Source organism: Eubalaena glacialis, chromosome 3, assembly GCF_028564815.1.
Source record: "Eubalaena glacialis isolate mEubGla1 chromosome 3, mEubGla1.1.hap2.+ XY, whole genome shotgun sequence".
Classification (NCBI taxonomy): Eukaryota; Metazoa; Chordata; class Mammalia; order Artiodactyla; family Balaenidae; genus Eubalaena; species Eubalaena glacialis.
Window position 1 is genome coordinate 49,014,837 of NC_083718.1, and position 19,577 is coordinate 49,034,413.

The 19,577-nt window shown below is 38.9% G+C and overlaps 2 protein-coding genes and 1 long non-coding RNA gene across 3 annotated transcripts in view; 1 reads left to right on the forward strand and 2 right to left on the reverse strand.

Annotated features, from left to right (window-relative positions):
- Positions 1 to 1,372: 1,372 nt before the first annotated feature.
- LOC133087912 (reactive oxygen species modulator 1-like) lies at positions 1,373 to 1,606 on the reverse strand. The gene has a single exon (XM_061185627.1). It carries the CDS (start codon positions 1,604 to 1,606, stop codon positions 1,373 to 1,375), a length of 234 nt encoding a protein of 77 aa, XP_061041610.1.
- Positions 1,607 to 1,935: 329 nt separating this feature from the next.
- Positions 1,936 to 6,565, reverse strand: LOC133087913 (uncharacterized). Its single transcript, XR_009700469.1, has 3 exons — positions 6,533 to 6,565; positions 2,356 to 2,421; positions 1,936 to 1,954 (listed from the first exon to the last, which is right to left on the reverse strand). It is a non-coding gene; the product is annotated as an uncharacterized LOC133087913 (long non-coding RNA).
- A 186-nt stretch (positions 6,566 to 6,751) lies between these two features.
- NIBAN1 (niban apoptosis regulator 1) overlaps positions 6,752 to 19,577 on the forward strand; it is a 158,238-nt gene continuing 145,412 nt past the window's right edge. Inside the window, exon 1 of the mRNA XM_061187540.1 lies at positions 6,752 to 6,912. Within this exon, the coding sequence (XP_061043523.1) occupies positions 6,858 to 6,912 (55 nt within the window). The 5' untranslated portion in view covers positions 6,752 to 6,857. The remainder of the gene's footprint in view (positions 6,913 to 19,577) is intronic.

The window sequence follows — 19,577 nt, forward strand, 5'->3', positions numbered from 1 at the left end:
TCAATAGCTACAATAGAGAAATCCTAGGCAAGATTCTGACTGGCCCAGTTTGGAAACAAACTAACAAAATGTATTTCAAAGGTCCTCACACTCCTAGATTACTCTTTTTCTCCTTCAAAACTGCTATTCCTGCAGTGAGCTGATCTTAGCTAAATTTTAGGAGAATGTAATCTGATTAAATTGATTCACCTTAAGGTATTTAAAATGATAGCTTTATCATTTGGAACTTATCAATAAATGAACTGATAATTGGTACAATGTCACAATAAGAAAAGGACTTAAGGCAGTGTGGATAAAGACAGTTTTAATCAGGTTCACTAAATCATGCCAATATAGAAGGATACATTCTTTCCTACACAAGGCATAGAAATCTGGACATCTCTGCCCTACTCCTCACACTATTTGTGAGTGCAAATATCTGGTGGTGTATTGGGAAGATGCTGTGAGAGTGGTCTGTCCTTGGTTCAGGCAATAAGAGATACATTGTAGAGAACAGAAAAGAAATAATAAAACTAAGTCAGCTTGCATTTTTTCTTTATCATCATGTACAGAAATTCTAAACAATATCAGTGATATAATATCCATCCCCACCTTGATGTACCAGTCCCACTGTTCCTGCATCCCCCGGGGTTCCTTGCCAATACTTCCTCCCATCTCCCCACTCAAGCATGCCAGAATTGAAGTCAGCGCCCTGGCATATTACTTTTCACAACTATTGATACATGACTAGGGGAATTAATGTATTGGTGACTTGCATTATAAAGAAAAGAGTGAACTGAGACTGCAAGAGGAAATATTCAAGAGACAGTGCTTTACAAAATGGATTATAATTAATGTCGAACTGTGTGTTATAAGCAGTAAGTATAGTCTTGAAATATAAAATAATTGAATTAGCCCCCCAAATAAATTCGACAGGAAAGGTCTATTCTGGAAGAACAATTCATTTGTCAGCTGAGCAAAAGAAGCTTATAAGGAATAGCTGAATAATGCCAAATGTCTGTTAAACTAATTTAAAGGCAAGCACATGAATTTGATTTGGATCAGAGTCTGTGTCTGTCTTCCTTGCCATGTAGCCCTGGCCCGGGAGGGAGTATCATTGCTGGTCCAGCAGGTGGCACTCTTTTCTTTGTGCACGAGTACTAAACTAACAACTTGGCCAAGTACAAGGTAGTTTAGAGTCCTGCCTTTAGAAGAACCCTATAATCTGTTTATCTATGGCAATAATATGGTTATAGATTTCACAAGGGCAACTATGCTGGTCTGGTCTTTGTCAAATTTTTTTCTTAAATCAAAGACTTGTTTTATTATAGTACACGGACTGGGACTGATGTGAGGGGGTGGATGTAGTGGGCAACCACTGCCCTGATTAGCATCAGATGTCCATCCCGATGGCCATGAATGTGCCAAAGGTGCCGCCGCTCTGCATCATGGTTTTCCTGACACCGCCCATCAAACCCCGACCCCGTATTCCGATCCTGAGACAGGAAAAGATGCTGAAGAGCGCCCCCACCGCCATGCCCGTGGTGTAACCCATCACAAAACCCATCTTCACGAGGTGGAAGCAGCTTGGCTGGAACTGTGCGTAGGGACTCAAGGCCACCAGCATCTCACTTGTGGCCTTGGTCACTTTTGGTCTTTGTCAGATTTGAAGATTGGTCCATACACGTCTAACTGCCCCATTGGGTCTAGAGTTTGTCATCCTTAGTTTTAAGCCTTTATCAGTTTCTGTTAAAATACTTTGACTTCTACTCTATGTCTAAGGTCTTGCACAATGCTAGAGGTCTACATAAAATTGTGATGATTCATATTTGACAAGCAGGTTGAGCAAAAGTAATGTTTCTCAATTTAAAAAATATATTTTTCTAATAAAAATTCCACACATCCTTGGAGCTTCTGAAACTTCCCCTCAAGAATCACTGATGAGAAGTTGGATTCCATCTTCTACATATTCTTTCTAGAAAAGATTTTATCCAGTTAATTTTCTACAGTTTGTATTACGAAAACAGGTTTTTGTGTCTTTCAAATATACAATTAAAACATAATGGGCACATTTTTTCCCTTTCAAAATTGATCCTAATGCCCTGCCTCCTGGAAAGTGTGATTTGCTGGTCACAAATTAAAGGTACTATAATAAGCACAAGAATAAAAAGAACTAACATTGATATGTTAATAAAAGCAATTAATAACCAAACAGTTAGTAAAACACCTTTTCATTTATTACCTCTTACCATGCTAGCATCATTTAGAGAGTGCTAAATATGTGCTAGACATATTCATATGTAATAAGTGCATTACATATATGATCTCATTTAATTTTCAGATACCCAATTTGAAGAAAAGAAATATAAAGCTTACAAACTTTATTTCCCCAAGTCATGTGGCAAGTCAGTATCAGAATGAGGACTTCTAAAGCTTATACCCCTGAAAAAGACAGAACATATTAGAGTACTGCAACAATCTTGTTAGTAAGTGAAGGAGCTTCATTTAAAAAAAAACAAAAACAGTTCATAAAATGACTTTCAATAGTTAACCCTATTTTGTACAACAACCTATAACAGATACTGTTGATAAGATTAGGCCTTCTTTAGAAATTGTACAAAGAGGAGAGGGGAAGAGAGTGTTAAGTAAAGATGGGAGAGGGTCAGAGACAAATTAAATTGATTTTACAATTTGCCTATGTTTAGCATAATCTTCAAAGAAGATTATTCAATAAAGAACATAAGGAAATATGTTTTAATAAGCAAAATATGTTTAATTTGCAGTGTGTGTTAAACAGGTAAATGTCTTTAATATATATAAAGCTCTTACAAATCAATAAGAATAAGAAATCAATAGGAAAATGGAAAAGTATAACAATAGCCAATTCAGAAAGGAACACATATGGCCAGAAAATCCATGGAAAAAAATAATTAACCTTCTCGTTAAGAATTTCAAAATTAAACAATAGAACGTTATACCAATTTCAACTCCCCAAATTGCCAAATATTAAAAGGAATAATGAAAATAACAATAATAAATAATAAAAGATATGACAATGTCCAGTGTGATTGAGGAGTAGGGAAATAGGTATGCATCCATGGCTAGTAGATAGGTGAATTAATTTACATTTATACAATGAACTATCATGGACCGATATCTAAATATTTAGATGGAAATATTCCAGATGAAAAATTATCATACAGATTACAGAATACAGATAGAACATCATTTCATTTTGATAAATAAGTAATTATAAATAAATGTATATATAGTTATAAATTATAATTGCATATACATTTGTATGTAAATTTGTAGGAATCTACATCAAACTGGTAATTGGGGTTATCTAAAGATATTGATATTGGGATTTGGGTGAATTTTCCAGCTTTTTTCTTTTTGTTTATCAGTAGTGTCTAATTTTTCTATAGTAAAACCTGGTTACTTATGTAAATAAACAAAAGCAAGATTCAAAATAAAAGAAGCAGTATCGTGGTTAAGAGGATGAACTCTGGAGTCAGATAAGCCCAGGTGACGGGTGACCTCGATAAATTCCTTAAAATTCTTAATCTTGGTTTCCTCACCTGTAAAATGGTGATAATAATAGTGCCTACCTCAATGGGTTTATGTGAAGATTAAATTAGACAGCTGATGTGACCTACTGTTTGTACTTACCAGTCAATCAAGTAGTTACAGAGTTTCTACTCCGATATTACAGGGCAGTACAAGGTACTTGGGGAAATGCACAGTTTGAGATTGTCCCTGCTCTGTAGGCAGTTAAATTCCCAAACAGACAGATGTCACTAACTCAAATGAGAACATGGCAAACAAGGGGTTCAAAGTTCTATGACATGCAAGGGAATCCCAAAACACAGTCACATTTTCAACGTGCTAAATGTCTATTAAACTAATTTGTTCCTTTAAAAAAAGGTAATTTAAATGGGTGAATTATATCTCAATTAAGATGTTAAAAAAAGGTAATCATTTTAGTATGTGAAACTTACCTGAAAGAAATGGTCTCAAGAGTATTTTAAGACCAAAAACACTGATGCAATACAAAAACTAACATTGCAAAGGAAATTTTCTAAACTAGCTGATTTGAATCATATGAAGTTGAATCTGGTTCATAAAGTTATTGAACTGCTTGGAGACTCATTTTAGTGTGTGATTAATAAAATGATTCCCACATAGGATTTGCAAATATTAAATACTATGACTAAAATAATGAATTCCTTAATTTTTCCTGTAAACCGATTGGGGAAAAAGAGCTTTAATTTGGGGAAAAAAGGGAGCAGAAGTTCTTGCTTAATGTAACATCAATGATTTTCAAGGTCCAATTAAAATACACTTTCTCTAGAAAATTGCGTCTTTGACCACTCTGTCCTTACTGATAATAACAATCCTAGTTTCCATTTACTGAACACTTACGTTCCTCGGAATATGTTAAGTGCTTCACAGACCCAGTCAAATTTAATTTTGACTATACTATGAGGTAAGTGTTCTTAGCTCTGTTTAACAGATAAGGAGACTAAGACAGGTAAGTTAAGAAACTTGACCAGGTCACATGGCTATTAAGTTATCTGTCAGGTTAGGATTCCAAGCTGGAACTGTCTGGTTACAAAGCTTGTTAATAACTACACCATACAAAGTCCTTCCTTGTACCTTGTTCATTCTGTGAATGCTACAATGAGCAAATGAGCAAAGAATGATAGATCAGTATAATCAGTCTTTTCTCAGTGTATTCCCAAATAAGAGGTGACAAGCTAAAACTATACTCTGGCAGGAGATCCAAACTAGTTTTCTTTAATAACAATAACAGTATTCTGAGGCATAATTATAGCAATTTATATAATGAAAGGAATTACTACTCTGAGAAAATATACTTAATAGAGCCAACTAGAATATTGAGAACAGAGTTGAACATTGAATTGTTTAAATCATTGAATAGTTATCTGGAAATGCTCTGTATTCATTGAGATCACAGCTTTCATTGACTGCAGATTCTTACATTTTATATTTCACGCATTCACTTATTCAGTAGCTATCCACTGAGCACCTACTATGTGCTAGGTGTTGTTCTAGGCATTTAAGATATATCAGAGAACATAAAAATCCCTGCCCTTAAAGAAAAATAATAATAATAAAAAAGAAAAGAAATAATTTTTTAAAAACCGCAAGAAACAACAGTATCAACAAAGACAGTCCCTGACCTCATGGAGTTTCCATCTCAGTGGGGAGAGACAGACAATGAAATACATGTCAGATGATGCTAGGTGATATGAATAGAAATAAGAAAGGGTAAGAGGCAGAGAGATGAAGGCTGGTGTTTAAATAGGGGGTTAAGAAAAGCCTCTCGGAGGTGTTAGCATTTAAGTAAAGATATGAATGAAGTGAGAGAGTTGGAGAGTAAGCCATGTGAATTACCCGAGGGAAGAGAAATCTAGGTGAAGAACGAGCATGTGCAAAAAAGGCCCTGAGCTTGGTGTGTCCTAGAAGAGGCAAAAAGGCCAGTAGGGCTGGAATAGAGAGAGCAAGGGGGTGGGAGAGTATGTGGTAGATGAGGGCAGAGAGGAAGTCCCGCCGAGTGTCTGTGATAGACTTTGCGGCTTTTTCTCTGAAGGAGGGAGACCAGTTAGGAGGCTATTGTAATCATCCAGGTGAGAAATGATGGGGTTGATAGCAGTGGAGAGGATGAGAAATGGTTGGATATTGGATGTATTTTGAAAGTAGATTTGAAAGGATTTACTGATGGATTGGAACGTAAGGTGTGAGAGACTGGGTGTGAGGTATGAGAAATCTTTGTGCTAAAATGCTAGATAATTAACCTTGGAGGGAAAAGCCTTCAAAGTCCTCCACAGGCCTGGTTCTTGTGTGAACAGACCATTCGACCTTGGAGGTTAAGTCAACAGGAATCACTAAAATCTGACTGCTAAGAATAGGAAGAAATGAGTGGTGACCCTTCTACCAAGCTGGTTCTTGTTTGGGAGAAGCTGCCAAGCTAAACAGTGGTTGTGGGAAAAGAACAAGTGCCCTTTCTAATGAACTATTTCTAGTTTGCGGAGGGGAGGAACCGAACCTAAAGATGTGAAGAGCAGACTCTGATCAAGTCCCAGCCTTCGGTTCTCCCTAGCTTTTTCTATTTCTCTCTTTTCTCTCCTTCATCCCCGACTCCCTCCTTGGTCCAACTTCTTGACTGCAGGAAGGGACAGTTTACCACTGGTTTCTCAAACGTCAACAGGCATCAGAATTACCTGGAGTGCCTGTGAAAACAGATTGCTGGGCTCCACACCCAGAGTTTCTAATTGGGGCGCTCTGTGTGTGTGTGTGTGTGTGTGTGTGTGTGTGTGTGTGTGTGTGTAGAGGGGTAGAGAGGAAAGGTGCCGGAGATTTTGCGTTTCTAACAAGTTCTTAGGTTATGCTTGAGAAGAACTGTTGCTTCCGTACCGGAGAGGAGGGCGTGCAAAGCAAGGAGCTCTGGAACTCCACCTCGTGAGATGTGAGGGGGAAGGTTCCAGCTCACAGAGGTTTCCAGTCACTAGGGAAATTGTCCTCTTACCCCAAGGTGAAAATAAGAAGGCAGCGAAGAGAAGAAGCGGGAAGTAGTCCTTCCAGACCAGACATCCCCTCGGAGCTCCCCAGTGAAGCGAAGGCGGGAAGACAGCCCGGGCCAGCCCACAGATCCTCAGAGGGCGCGGACCCGGAGGAGGCGCCCCAGCAGGCCGCGCCTCTTGGAGGAAGTTTGCCCTTTAATTGCAGAGCTCAGATCTCCGTCGCATCAACTTCCAGGAGCGGGCAGCGGGCGCCGACGGGAGTGTCAGTCTCTCCCGCCCGGGGACTGGGCCGGGCAGCCGCGGCGCTCAGCGTTCTCCCGCACCGTCGCCATGGGCGGCTCGGCCTCCAGTCAGCTGGACGAGGGCAAGTGCGCCTACATCCGAGGTACGCCCGCCGGGGGCTTCCCGGGAGCGCGACGCCCGTCCGCCCGGAGCCTTGGGCCAGTCTGGACCCCCGGGCACTGGCCCCAGAGGGGGCGACCCGAGCGGCGTCCTCAGCGCCCCTGCCCGCCACGGCCCGCTCTCCACCGGCGGGCGCGGGGATGACAGGGGCGCACGGGACGCTCAGCCAGGGTTCCCGCAACCGGACGGCAGCTCGGCCCGCGCGCCCTGGCTCGGGTGGGGTGCGGGGCAGCCAGGGCGAAGGGGTTGGGGGTGCTTAGGGAAGCGCCGCCGGGCGGTTGGGAGACGCAGGTGCAGGTTGCGGAGAGGAGGACCACCCAGCTGCCTCCACTCGGGCCGCCTCGGTGTCTGTCTGCACACCCCGCCCCCGGCCCAGCAACACCTCGCCGTCCTGTACCTGGCATTGGACTCAGTTCTGAGCTCTTTCCGAACTTGCCGCAGAGAGAACAGTGGGGATGTCCCCTCGCTTCTAGAGATTCCCCTGGGGATTCCCGGCATATAAGGCAGAATTTCCCTGGCCTGGTTTTGTAAGACGCAGCGTCGGCCACAGCTTTACTTGAGCTTCATAGTGTCACTTGTGGGATGATTTCATCAGAGGCAGAAAGGACAGTGTCATCAGGCTCCCAGGTTGTGCGGTTCCCTTCTCTTCCCGGGGGTGGGAGGTTGGGGGAAACCGAAAGAGGAACACTGGCATATTGGGTAACAGTTGCTAAAGTTGTTGATGGGGAGAAACTCATTCGAGAGCCTTTCTGGGATATAGTGATACAGTAAAGAGTGTGGGGCAGAAGAAAACAAAACCCAAACTGAGCTGAAACTGCAGGAAATCATGATTCTTTATCTCCTGGGTGTAACTGGCCTCTTTCTCTTCCCTCCCCCGCAAACCTTGCCGACAACCACTACTTAACAGTTGGTTATCTTGTGAGTTTAGTGTTTTTCTGGCTTTAGAAATACCTTCTAAACTAGGTATTATACTCTAGGTTTTACCCTAATTCTGCAAAAAAAAAGTTCTTTCTGGTACCTCTTTCTGGCCCCGAACCATTTCCTAAGAGGAAAGCATTTATTTAGTGTCCTTATTCCAAATTTGCTTTCAGTCACCACAACATTTAAAACCATTTTAAAAGGATATCAAATTAGGGCACTTGAGAGCAATTTAACTGATTTTCCAGACCTCTGCTCTGGTGCTTTGAGAGGTAGAAGATCATCAACAACCCTACTGTTAGGGAATAAAACTTGGTCAAGTATCCCTTTGCTGTCGTTTATTTAAAATGGGGAAAAGATGGATGACTTATTTATATTAGAAAAAGAGCTAAACCAAGTCTGCCTTAATCTTACAAATTTGGCTACATGCTTGTTATTTACACCAATGTGCAGGGGACTGAAAGAACAATGTACTAGAACGTTGTGAGAAGGGGCTTGCATTTAATTATTAGCAAAATATGTTTATGGCACTTATTTTATAAAACTTTGTTTCACTGAAAAGCATAGAAACACATCAAGTTGCAGCATGTCCATCTACGGTAATCAATGGAAGTCCCGAAATGTGAGGGGGTTAACTTGCTTGAAGAAGACTTCATGGTTATCATGGATGTTGCTGCTGACACAAGCATTGTACTCATGTGATAAGAAAATGTGTTACCTTTTTCATTCTGAAATTAAATTATGACACATACAAAAATATGAGCTAGCTAGTACGCAGGAAGGACTTGTAATAAATGCGTTCCGAATGCATAAAACTATAAGCAGATTGTGTGACAGTCATTGTATCCTCTAGTCTTGTTCAGTTATATCTCCTCATTATTTGTTTGGGAGGGCACTTTCAAGGTATGTAGGGGTGGAGGGAAGAGAAGAGTTAAAGTCAGAATACCTCCAGAGAAAATGAGAAGTTGCCTCATTTGAGAATACTAGTCTTGCCAAAAAGAGAAAAGAGCACTGGAAAAATGCACAGTGTTGTGAATTGTTAGTGCATGAGCAAAAGAAGTTCATGAGGCTGTGATTTCCTGATGGTTTTGAAGCCCCAGATCCCTGAAAAAAACCATAACCCTGTCTTCACTGCTTTGCCCATCCGTTAGCCCACAAATATTCTCAAGCTTTGATTTAATTGTAAGCAGAACAATTGAAAGTATGACAGTAAAGTTTAACACGATTTTATGACCTTTCTCATAAAGTAGCCGCCAGTGAAATATTATAGATTTGAAAGCTCCTGTAGCTGAGAAAATAACTTTCTTTCAAGCTTTATAAACTTTGCCAACATGGAGAATAACTAGTCAATACATTTGGAGTGAATTTTGCTAACTTAATCTTGTACGTGTTATGAGCAGCTGTATTTCTAGTAGGCTAATGATTCTGTATCAGCACTTACTTTTGGCCAAATCATTTAACAGCTGCCATTTGGTTTGTGTGCCTCAAAACTTTGTGTTAATAGTGATCTTTGTCCCATGGATATTTTGAAAGTACATTATTTCTTAAGATTTGGTAAATCTTTAGGTAAAGAGGCATCAGAAGTGTTAAAGGAGTTACTTCATTTCTAAAGATGTTAGTTTTGAAAATTAGTACCGCGCTCATGTTTCTTAACAACAGAATACATTTTGGGAATGTGTCTAGAAGTCTTTCAGTAACTTCCCTTGATGAGATGTTGCTATTAATAAACAATACTAAGACCAACTTGTAATCGCATGGGTAGTGTCATCTGTTAGCCGTCAGGAATGCTTTTAGCAGTGACCTAAAAGGATCTTGCTTTAATGAGAAAGAAAGCTCATAAAATCCCGGCATCAGTGGTCAATTTAGGGCACTTTTCTCTTTTTCTGCCCTGTGTTTTTTTCCTTTTAAACTTTTGGTATGCCTAAAAGTGAACTACAGCTTCAAAAAACACAGTGTTTTCCTGTTAAAGCAATAATTTTATTTCCTTTAAAAAAATTACCATTGAATTGTTGATGAATCAAAAGAAAACAAACTTGAAAACTCTCACATATGTCCTGTGGAGGGCCGGAAAAGTACTGGAAAATCAATGCTGCGGCTGAGAACTGAGGGATACTTGGGTTCTTGGGGTGGGCTGGGGGATGCTGGAGGACACCTCTAGGCCTGGTAGCAGCAAATAGCAGTCAGGAAAACTGTTCTTCTCCTAGACTTACTATCGCATTGTCAGCCACACCTAACCTGTAAAGCGGCTTCCTCTGAAATACTCATCAGTGATCTGATGCTTATAAAGTAAGAAGTGAGTTTCAGCTTAAAAACAACATGTATTTCTCTCAGAGGAATTTTCTCATATTTATACCATAAGGGTTAACTTAGGTGGCTGTATGTGAAATTTATGCTGATTATAGTGTCTGGAGTGAAGTCTCCCTAGACCAGGTGAATGGAAGATAGGGAGTTTGCAGTCTACTCAACCTAGATGCGTAGTTATTAGTCCACACATTTGCTTGTTCTTCAGCTGTAATTTGTTGGTAGGAGATGGGCAGAAGAACTGGTCTGATGTAATCTTAGAGTTCAATTTATCTCCAGTAAAAGTACAGTTGACCCTTGAACAATATGGGGGTTAGGGGTGCTGACCCTCTGTACTGTCGAAAATCTGTGTATAACTTATCGTAAGCCCTCCATAACTGCGGTTCCTTGCTATCCATGAATCCAAATCCACGGATTCAACCAACTGTGGATCATGTAGTGCTGTAGTATTTACTATCGAAAAAAAGTAAGTGGACCCACGGAGTTCAAACCCATATGTTGTTCAAGGGTCAACTGTATATTGTAATGGAATTTTAGGATACGGAGTGTGGTAGACACTATTAGATGCCAACCCAGCATCCTTTCCCCATTCCTCTTTCATAACAGAGCCCCAATTTTGTTAGGGCAGCCCTCTGTTTCAGAGGGGCTAGCCCCACTTATGGCTTCTGAGAGATGGGTGCTGGTTGGTCCATGCCTATCGTGGCGGTGTGTTCTTGTCAGTGATTGCAGTTGACCCTTGAACAACATGGATTTGAACTGCATGGGTCCACTTATATGCAGGGTTTTTTCAATAGTAAGTACTGCAGTACTATATGATCCACAGTTGGTTGAATCTGGGCATGTGGAACCACAGATACGGAGGAACTGCAGTTACTGAGGAACGCATATATGGAGGGCCAACTGTGCAGAGGGTGGGCGCCCCTCACACCCATCCCCCCCTGATGTTCAAGGGTCAACTGTATACAAGGCATGGGATTGTGATGAAATCTGGCCACTGAAGCTTTTTTTTTTTTTGGCTGCGTTGGGTCTTCGTTGATGCGTGTGGGCTTTTCTCTAGTTGCGTTGTGGAGCGTGGGCTTCTCATTGCAGTGGCTTCTCTTGTTGTGGAGCAGGGGCTCTAGGCGCGCGGGCTTCAGTAGTTGTGGCACACGGGCTTAGTTGCTCTGCGGCATGTAGGATCTTCCTGGACCAGGGATCGAACCTGTGTCCCCTGCATTGGCAGGTGGATTCTTAACCACTGAGCCAACAGGGAAGTCCCTGTCCATTGAAGCTTGAAGGGAACTTTGCTGGCTGCTTCTAAGAAAACTTTCTTCCCTTTTCAAAAGGAGACAAAGGGAAGAGATGTATTCTTTCTCTCCTTTTGGATTTTGTTGCATCTGAAATGTGATGCCTGGAACTGCTGTTTTTATCTTGATGAGCAGGAGGGGCACTAGCTTAAGACATAGGGAACACCTGGAGCAGTGCCGGGCTGAGGCAGTCTCAGAGAGGAGAAGCTGGAACCCAACAAACCTCGCTGATTGCCTGCCCTACTCTTGAGTACTTCTTGTTATGATAGATACTAAGTCCTCTTTGAGTTGGGCTGGTAGAGACTGCTAGTTATCCCCGAATATAATTCTCTCTTGCTTTTTAAAATAATAGAACCTCCAAATGTTAGCTGGCCACATGAACTCCTAGAATAAAGATATTTCCCAGCCTCCTTTGCAACTAGATAGGGTCATGTAACTGAGTTTTGGCTAATGGGATGTAGGTAGAAGTGCTGTATGCAGTCCCCAGAAAGTGACCTTAAAGGGAAAGGGTGTGCCTTTCTTTGTCCTGTCCTCCATACTGCTGGCTAGATTGCGAACGTGCCTGGAGCAGCCATCTTGGACTATGGCTTGTCCTTTAAGAAGGAATTCATGCAAAGTGGAATAAGTGGACAAAGGAGCCTAGGTTCCTGAGGACTTCATGTAGTAGAACTTACATACCAGCTTTGGACTACTTACCTCTGGACCATAATAAGGGAGAAATAAACTTCTATCTTACTTAAGCTAGTGTTATCTGTGCTATTACTGTTATCCACAGTCAAACTTATCCTAACTAATATAATTTTCTTCTGTTATTTATGGCCCAAAGCATTCTAGCCAGTACACTAAGTGCTGCCTTACTAGGTCCCCCTCAAGAAAAATTAAACCAAAGAAAGTAGGAAGTGGGTCAGAATTATACCATTAGTATTTGTCTCAGTTCCTAATTTGTAGAAATAAATGGGTTCTCCTAAGAAGTGAGGAATTGCAGTGCCTCAGGTGGGAACAGCAGGGATGGGAGAAAAGAAGAAGGAGAGGGCCCAGTGTAAATAATGCACAAAGGTATATTGATCACATTATGTTTTAATTTAAAAAATGACAATCTACTAATGAAGCTGGCAGGAGTTTTGCATTAGGAAAACTATTGCAGATTAGGAATTTCTGGTGGCAATTATTACTTTCTACTACCTTTAGTCTTTGCGAATGGAAATCAAGACTTTGGGAATTTAATGTGAATTGAGGTTCTTAGATTCATCAAAAATAAAGACCCTGGGCTGAGACAAATCAATATTTTGTCCCGTGCTTTTGGAAGAAAGAGTGATCTTCCCTCTTTGGTCCCAATTCATGTTTTGATGAACGCATAGAGTCAGATGCTAAATCAAGATCTGGTTTTGATGAAACACTTTTTTTTTGCCTATGGACATTGGCTACAAGAGGATCACTTCATCACCGGTGCTTTAGTAATAGTAACTCCTAGAATGACAATAGTGATTTTTATTTATTTTTGCTGTGGACTACTGAACTGATTATGGTTTTACTCTGTTGTTCTCTGGAAAGATCTGAACTGGGTTCCCAGGTAAAAAGTGCAACAGGAGGAGCACAATTTGTGACAGTAGTTTCTAATTTAATTAAAACAAATGTACTGTGAAAGTTTTACAAAATATGCAACGTGCATTATGACAGTGAATTTTAAACTCCTAATCAGAAATTTTAATATTTTTGGTCAGTGAAGCTAACTAACACCATTTTAAGAAAAAAGGTACATACAGCAGTTTGCCTTGTGAAATGGAAAATGAAGTCAGAGGTGAGGATAATAATGAAAAGGAAGACAAAAGAATAAAAGAGCACAATTCATCTGGGACAGTCTGTTAAAAGCACTTTAGTAAAACATATGACATGAGGGCTGAAATTCTAACAGTTCCAAACTAAAACACACACACACACACACACACACACACACACACACAGTCCCAAATGCAATACAGATTTTCTCCTTTGAAACTGGAAAATTCGTTTTAAAAAGAGACTAGCAAGTTGCTGCCAATAAGAAATTGCAGGCCAGCTTATAAAAGTGCCTCTTTTTTTTTTTTTTTTTTTTTGGTACTACATGTTTTTTCTCACTTACAGGAGAGAAGAAAAGATTTAGATATATGAAAGAAATTAATTCAGTTTTGCAAATTGCAAGGTCTAAGACCCAAAGAAGTTTATACGTCTATGCTTGATGTTGTTTGGATATTGCTGTAGATAGGATCAGAACAAATCAATAGTTTTTTACTAGGAGCCTTGAAGTGCTTTTTAAAAAGTCCATAGTCTAAAGGAATTTTGGAAAAAGAGTAAAAGTTTCTATGCCAAACCATGTGGATTTTTTTTTCTTTTATTTAAAAATAAAACATAGGCTTCAAAACCATGCAAAACAAATGCATAGCTTAGTGCATCATTACAAGGCAAATGTCCTGTAGCCACCACCCAGGTCAAGAAATGGAAAGAACTTTACTAGCCATCCCAGAAGCCTCCATGTACCCCATCCCAATCTTAGACCCCTTTGTCTCTCCTAAAAAAACTACCCCTGAAGATACTGGCTCCTAAAAGAACTATTTATTTCCTCGCAGTTCTGCTATCTGCCTCGGATTCCACTGGGTGATTCTACTTATTTCCTAGTAGTCAGTCCTGTGAGTCCATTCAGCTGGCAGATTGGCTGGTGGCTGGTCTGAACTTGGGTAAGCTGTCTCTCCAGGTGGACTTTCTACATGGTCTTTCCAGTAGGGTCCTGAACTTTTAAAATGCTAGGTCAGGGTTTGCAAGAATGCAAAAGCTTCTAGAAGCTGCCAGAGCTTCTTATGGCTTAGCCTTAGGACAGCACAGTATTACTCTGCCACATTCTATTGGTTAAAGCAAGTCTCAGGGCCAGTTCAGATGCAAGAGGAGAGTAATACAAAGTCACAAAGTCGTGAATACCATGAGCTGTGGTTCATTAGGGGCTGCCAATGTAACAGATGACCACATTACTCATCCTAGATTTTATAGTAATGACTTTCTTATATTTCCTATAGTTTTATCATCCAACAATGCATTTTTAAACACTATAGTTTAGTCTTGCCCATTATAAAAATATCTTTTTAAGTTTCTTTTAATCTACAGGTTTCCCTTACGTCTCTGACTTTTACTTGCAAATGATCTGTTGACAGATCTGGGCTATTGGACATGTAGGGTTTTCCACAGTCTGGAATTTGTTAATGGTGCAGTTCCACGCATTTCTCCTGTATTTTCTACAAATCGACAGAGAGATAGTGAGATGTGATCAGACTGAGGATTAATACTTTTGTCAAGGCTATAGGTGGTGCTGTGTTCTTCATTTGGAGGCACCTAACATTTGGTTGTCTCTTTTCGTGATGTTAGCGGTTATTGATGCTCATTGCCAGGACCCATTAATTCACTGGGATTGAAGAATGGTGATATTCTAATTATGTCACTTTGTTTTCACTTATTAGCTGGAATAGTTTTATAGAGTGATACTTTCCTTATTTACTATTTGGTTGCCTCATATGATAGTTCATATAGGAAAGGCAGGATAAAAACTTTACCCTTTCATTTTATTTACCAGTTTTCAAGATAATTTGTTGGTTTCCTGTCATCCCCTGAAGGTGATCAATTAACTTAAAAAATATCATTGTAAACTTATGAATTCCATTGTAATTCTTATCCTTGTTGAAGCCCAAATTTCCCATCATTGGCAATGAAAGCCTCTTCAAGTTGGCTCCTGAGTCCTTTTGAAATTACCCTAGTAGTATTTGATAGCTTCCTTGCCTTCCAGGAGGTCAAGATGTTCTTGGTTCATCACATTTATTTCCTATTCCATACTTGGAATAAGCAATATCTGTAAGAATCGCTGGTTTCTTTTAGTGGAAAATGGTATTCAAGAAGACAGTTTAGGCCTAGAGAGGCTCATTGCTATGACTGGGTTGGCCATTGTTTCTGGACCCTTTTAGTGGACAGAACTGTGAAAAAAAAGGTATATCTCCTACATTATATTTTTATCTCCTTTTTCTTGGTTCTCAAAGGCACAATAGATGATAGAATTAAATATCCTCAAATTGTTATCTATGTTATCCCACTTAATATATACAACTATTTCAGAGAATAATGTGAATACTACCACCATCAATTATGATTGTAGAAAACTGTTGAACAAGCTGATTTAAGAATTAGTAACAAAATTTTTGTATATGCTATCCCAATTCTCCCCCAATTTTATTTTATGATTTTACTATGTCAAGGCATATAACCATTATATTATATTCTTTTTTCCTCATTTAATCTTTGTTTTCCAAGTAAGTATTACTGAATACATCAGTCCTTATGTTGATGTCTCATTGGTGTTTGAAGCTCATTATCTAGTAGATTTCTGAAGTAGAGCTCATGGGAACATAAAGAAACATGAAGGTAGGACTAATTTAGTGGCTCAGTGATATCGTCAAAGGTCAGCTTATTTCTATCTTTCTACTCTCTGTGGGCTAGCTCTTCTATGGTTGAAAGATGACTAGAGTAGCAAAAGATACCACGTTCTTAAGTAAAGCAATGTCCCAGAGGCCGAGAAGAGGACTATCTATTCTGTGAGTCTCTTTATAAGAACAAACCTTCTCCAGATGCCTTACAAGCAGACTTGCCTTTCTATCCCACTGATCAGAACAGCGTCACAAATTCCTTCCTAAGTTATCACTGGCAAGAGTATGGAATTATCATGATTCGGTTAGACTAATCCAGATTCACCCCTGCCTGGGGCTGGGCCCTATCCTCACTGAAGCACATGGCTATAGGGACACCTGAACAAAATAAGGCTCACTTAGCAAGGAAGAAGCATGAATGGCTATTAAATGGTAAGTAAGCAACATTACGAGTTTTGATAAATGTTATGAATGGAGTAAAAAGGGTATTGAGACAGAAAACTGATGGTAGTGATAGAGCAAGGAGATGAGATATACTTAAGATATAGTGCTCAGGAGGATGGGGAAGAATATTTTGAGTAGAGAGAACAGTGTATAGAAAGGGAAGAGGAGAAGGAACTTGAAGGAATTGAAGAAAGGGTGGTATGGGTGGAATGTAGTGAGCAAGAGGGAAGGGTTTTTGATGGAGGGGATTCCTCATAGCACTTATTACTAACAGACATAAAATATATTTATTTGTTAGTTTTTTATTGCCTGTCTATCAGCACTTTCACCTCCACGAGAGCAGGGTCTTTGTTTTGAGAGATCAGTGTCTGGTATATGGTTTGTTACCAATAAATATTTGCTTAATAAATGAATGAAAAGAGAAAAAAAAATTTAACTATAGTGAATATCCTAAAAAATAAGAGAAGTATTGAGTTTGGAAAACAAGTTCAGGATGCAATGAAGAAATGACAACAATAGAATAAGAAATATCTCTTGGAAATTAAAAATCTAATGATCAAGAAATTTAAAAATCCAATCGTTGCTCTGGAAAACAAAGTTGAGAAAATCTTGGAGAAAATAGAACAAGAAGATCTAAATATGGAAAATAGAAGAGGCAATAATAAAAAAAATTCAAGGGTCAATCCAAAAATTTCAATATCTGACTCACAGAAGTCCTAGGAAATAGAGAACAAAGAAAATGAAGAGGAGAAAATTAGCAAAAAAATAATACAAGACCATTTTCTAGAATAGAAGATCATGTGTATCTGGTTTTATAGAGTCAATTCCTGGCGCTCATCCAGGGCTGGGAATAGTTTACGTTCCCATCATCCAAAACAGAAAGACCTTAAAACAACAACAACAACAACAAAATGAAACAGAAAGACCTTCTATTACATAGGGCATTGTAGTAGTGAACAGAAATTAGCCCTGGACATTAACACTGGTCTGGAGCTGTCTAATAAAAAATGTAAAAGCAAACCTCAAAAGGATCAGACTGATCCTAAGTAACTTAACTGCATGCCTGAACAAAGTCCAACATTCTTTATAGGAATACAATAAAATATACATTCAACAATGTAAAATTCACAATACCCAGAATCTGATCAAAGATTACCAGGCAAATGAAGAAGCAGGAAAATATTCATAACTCAAAGGAAATAAATCCATCAATAGAATGGATTTAGGAATTACAGACATGATGAAATTAGCAGACAAGGATGTTAAGACAGTTTTTATAAATATGTTCCATTTCCTAAAGTAGAGGAAAACATGAACACAATGGGGAGAGAAATGGAAGATAGAAATAATAATTCTTGTCTCCAGTCTCTAGGAAAGAACAATATGTATACTGTGTTTTTGAAGTCTGTTGGAACATCTGTTGGAGAATGTAGCTGTACTACCTGCTACCAACATTCTCAATAGATTTGGGAGAGGAGCAGAGCAGATCTTCATGAAGAACTGCTGAGATGGCGCTGGTCTGGGGCCGGGACAGATGAGCAGGATCAACTCAGAAATGAAGGGAAGTTGTGGATGTTCTTTCGAAAAGGACACTGTTAGTAGTGGTCACGTACCATTACCTCTGGGGCTCACATAGGGCAAGTGACAATTTCTATGATTAGCTCAAAAGAACTCAGAAGTTTTCCCAATTTTGAGTGAACATGTTTGTTTTAAAAATTATTTCCTATGTAAGTCATGCTGAGTGAGTTAGTTAGGTATGTCTGAATAATGGCCTAAACAAAACAGGTGTAGGCTTAGAGTTAGAATAAAGGTAAATTTTACTAGCAATGGTAATAATATTGTGTAATATCTGGAGTATAAATATTTTAAATGGTTTCAGTGTAAAGAAGGATTAAATTAACATTAAAGTAACATTAATTGAAATGTACTATTAATATTTTTTTATGTTTATTAACTTTTTTTTGATTTATTAACTTTTTTGTGTATGTGTTAGTTTCTGCTTTATAACAAAGTGAATCAGCTATACATATTCATATATTGTACTATTTAAATTTAAAGCAGATAATTTTAGGGCATAACTAAGACCTGTGCATATCAACTGGGATGTCAATTCTTAACTAAAAATGATAACTCCTGGTCTGAGGAATGATAATAATAATAACAACATTAAACACTAATATTTATTGAGTGCCTACTATGTTCCAGGCAAGTAAATTTCTCAGAGAATAAGCAATGGAATATCAAATATTCTTCCAGAAATTACAAATCTTGTCCACATAGCTTTTTCTTGTCCACATAGCTCCTTTCTGATGGAAAGGAGCATCAGCTTGATAAGATTTGAACAGTCACTTATTAACTTTAAATGAGATAAGCCAGTAATTTATCCCTTGAAACATTTACTAAACCCTTGATTCCATATCTTAACCCCAAATGATTTGACTATTTTTTTGAAGTGAATATTTTTAGTGGATGAGATTATAAATAGCTTAATCCAGAAAGTAAAATTTGTCTAAATGTTAGCAAAACATAGTAGGGAATTTACAAATAGGTGAAAACAGGCATAGTAGGTCACTTTAAATTAACTCTAATAAAATGGTGCCTTTAAACAACTTCTTCATTATCAAAGAAAATATTTATATTTGGGAAGTAAGGCACAAAAGACTCATAAATGGAGCTTTCAAATTTGAAAAATAAGCATGATAATCTCCTGAGGACTTGCTGAATCTGAAGCTGGGTTCGCTGTAGATTTTGGATCTGTCAACTGGCAGTGTTCAGTTTCTCATATGTAAAATGGGGACAGCACTAATGCCCAGTGAAATAAAGGAAGGTCAGAAATGAAGGTCATATAATTCTGGAATTTCCCAATCCTACTATTATGATAATCAATTTTTTTTACTATCAGGAACAGCATCAGGCTTTCCCAGAGTAAATAATTGGCTTTCAGACACTGCTGAATAATACGTATCTCCCACATTTGTTCTGTAGACTAATTAATGTTTCAGAGTGTTTAAACACAATGCTTCTACAGAAGCAATGGCATTATAATTTGTTGGGACACTCTAGTATTGTAATTAGTACTAATTAGATTCTTTTCAACAGCTTGTTGAATGTACAAATTATTGCATCTAAGGTATTCTGCTTTATTTATTCATCATGAAAAAGTCAGATACGATGATTTAAATAGGAGCCTTTAAACAACTATTCTCAAGATTCTGCACACACCTCTCCCCTCCAACCAGGGAAGGGTGATAGCAAGACACCCT

Excerpts from the sequence above, each read along its gene's own strand:
- LOC133087912 (XM_061185627.1), bottom strand. The coding sequence starts at position 1,606 with ATGCTGGTGGCCTTGAGTCCCTACGCACAGTTCCAGCCAAGCTGCTTC.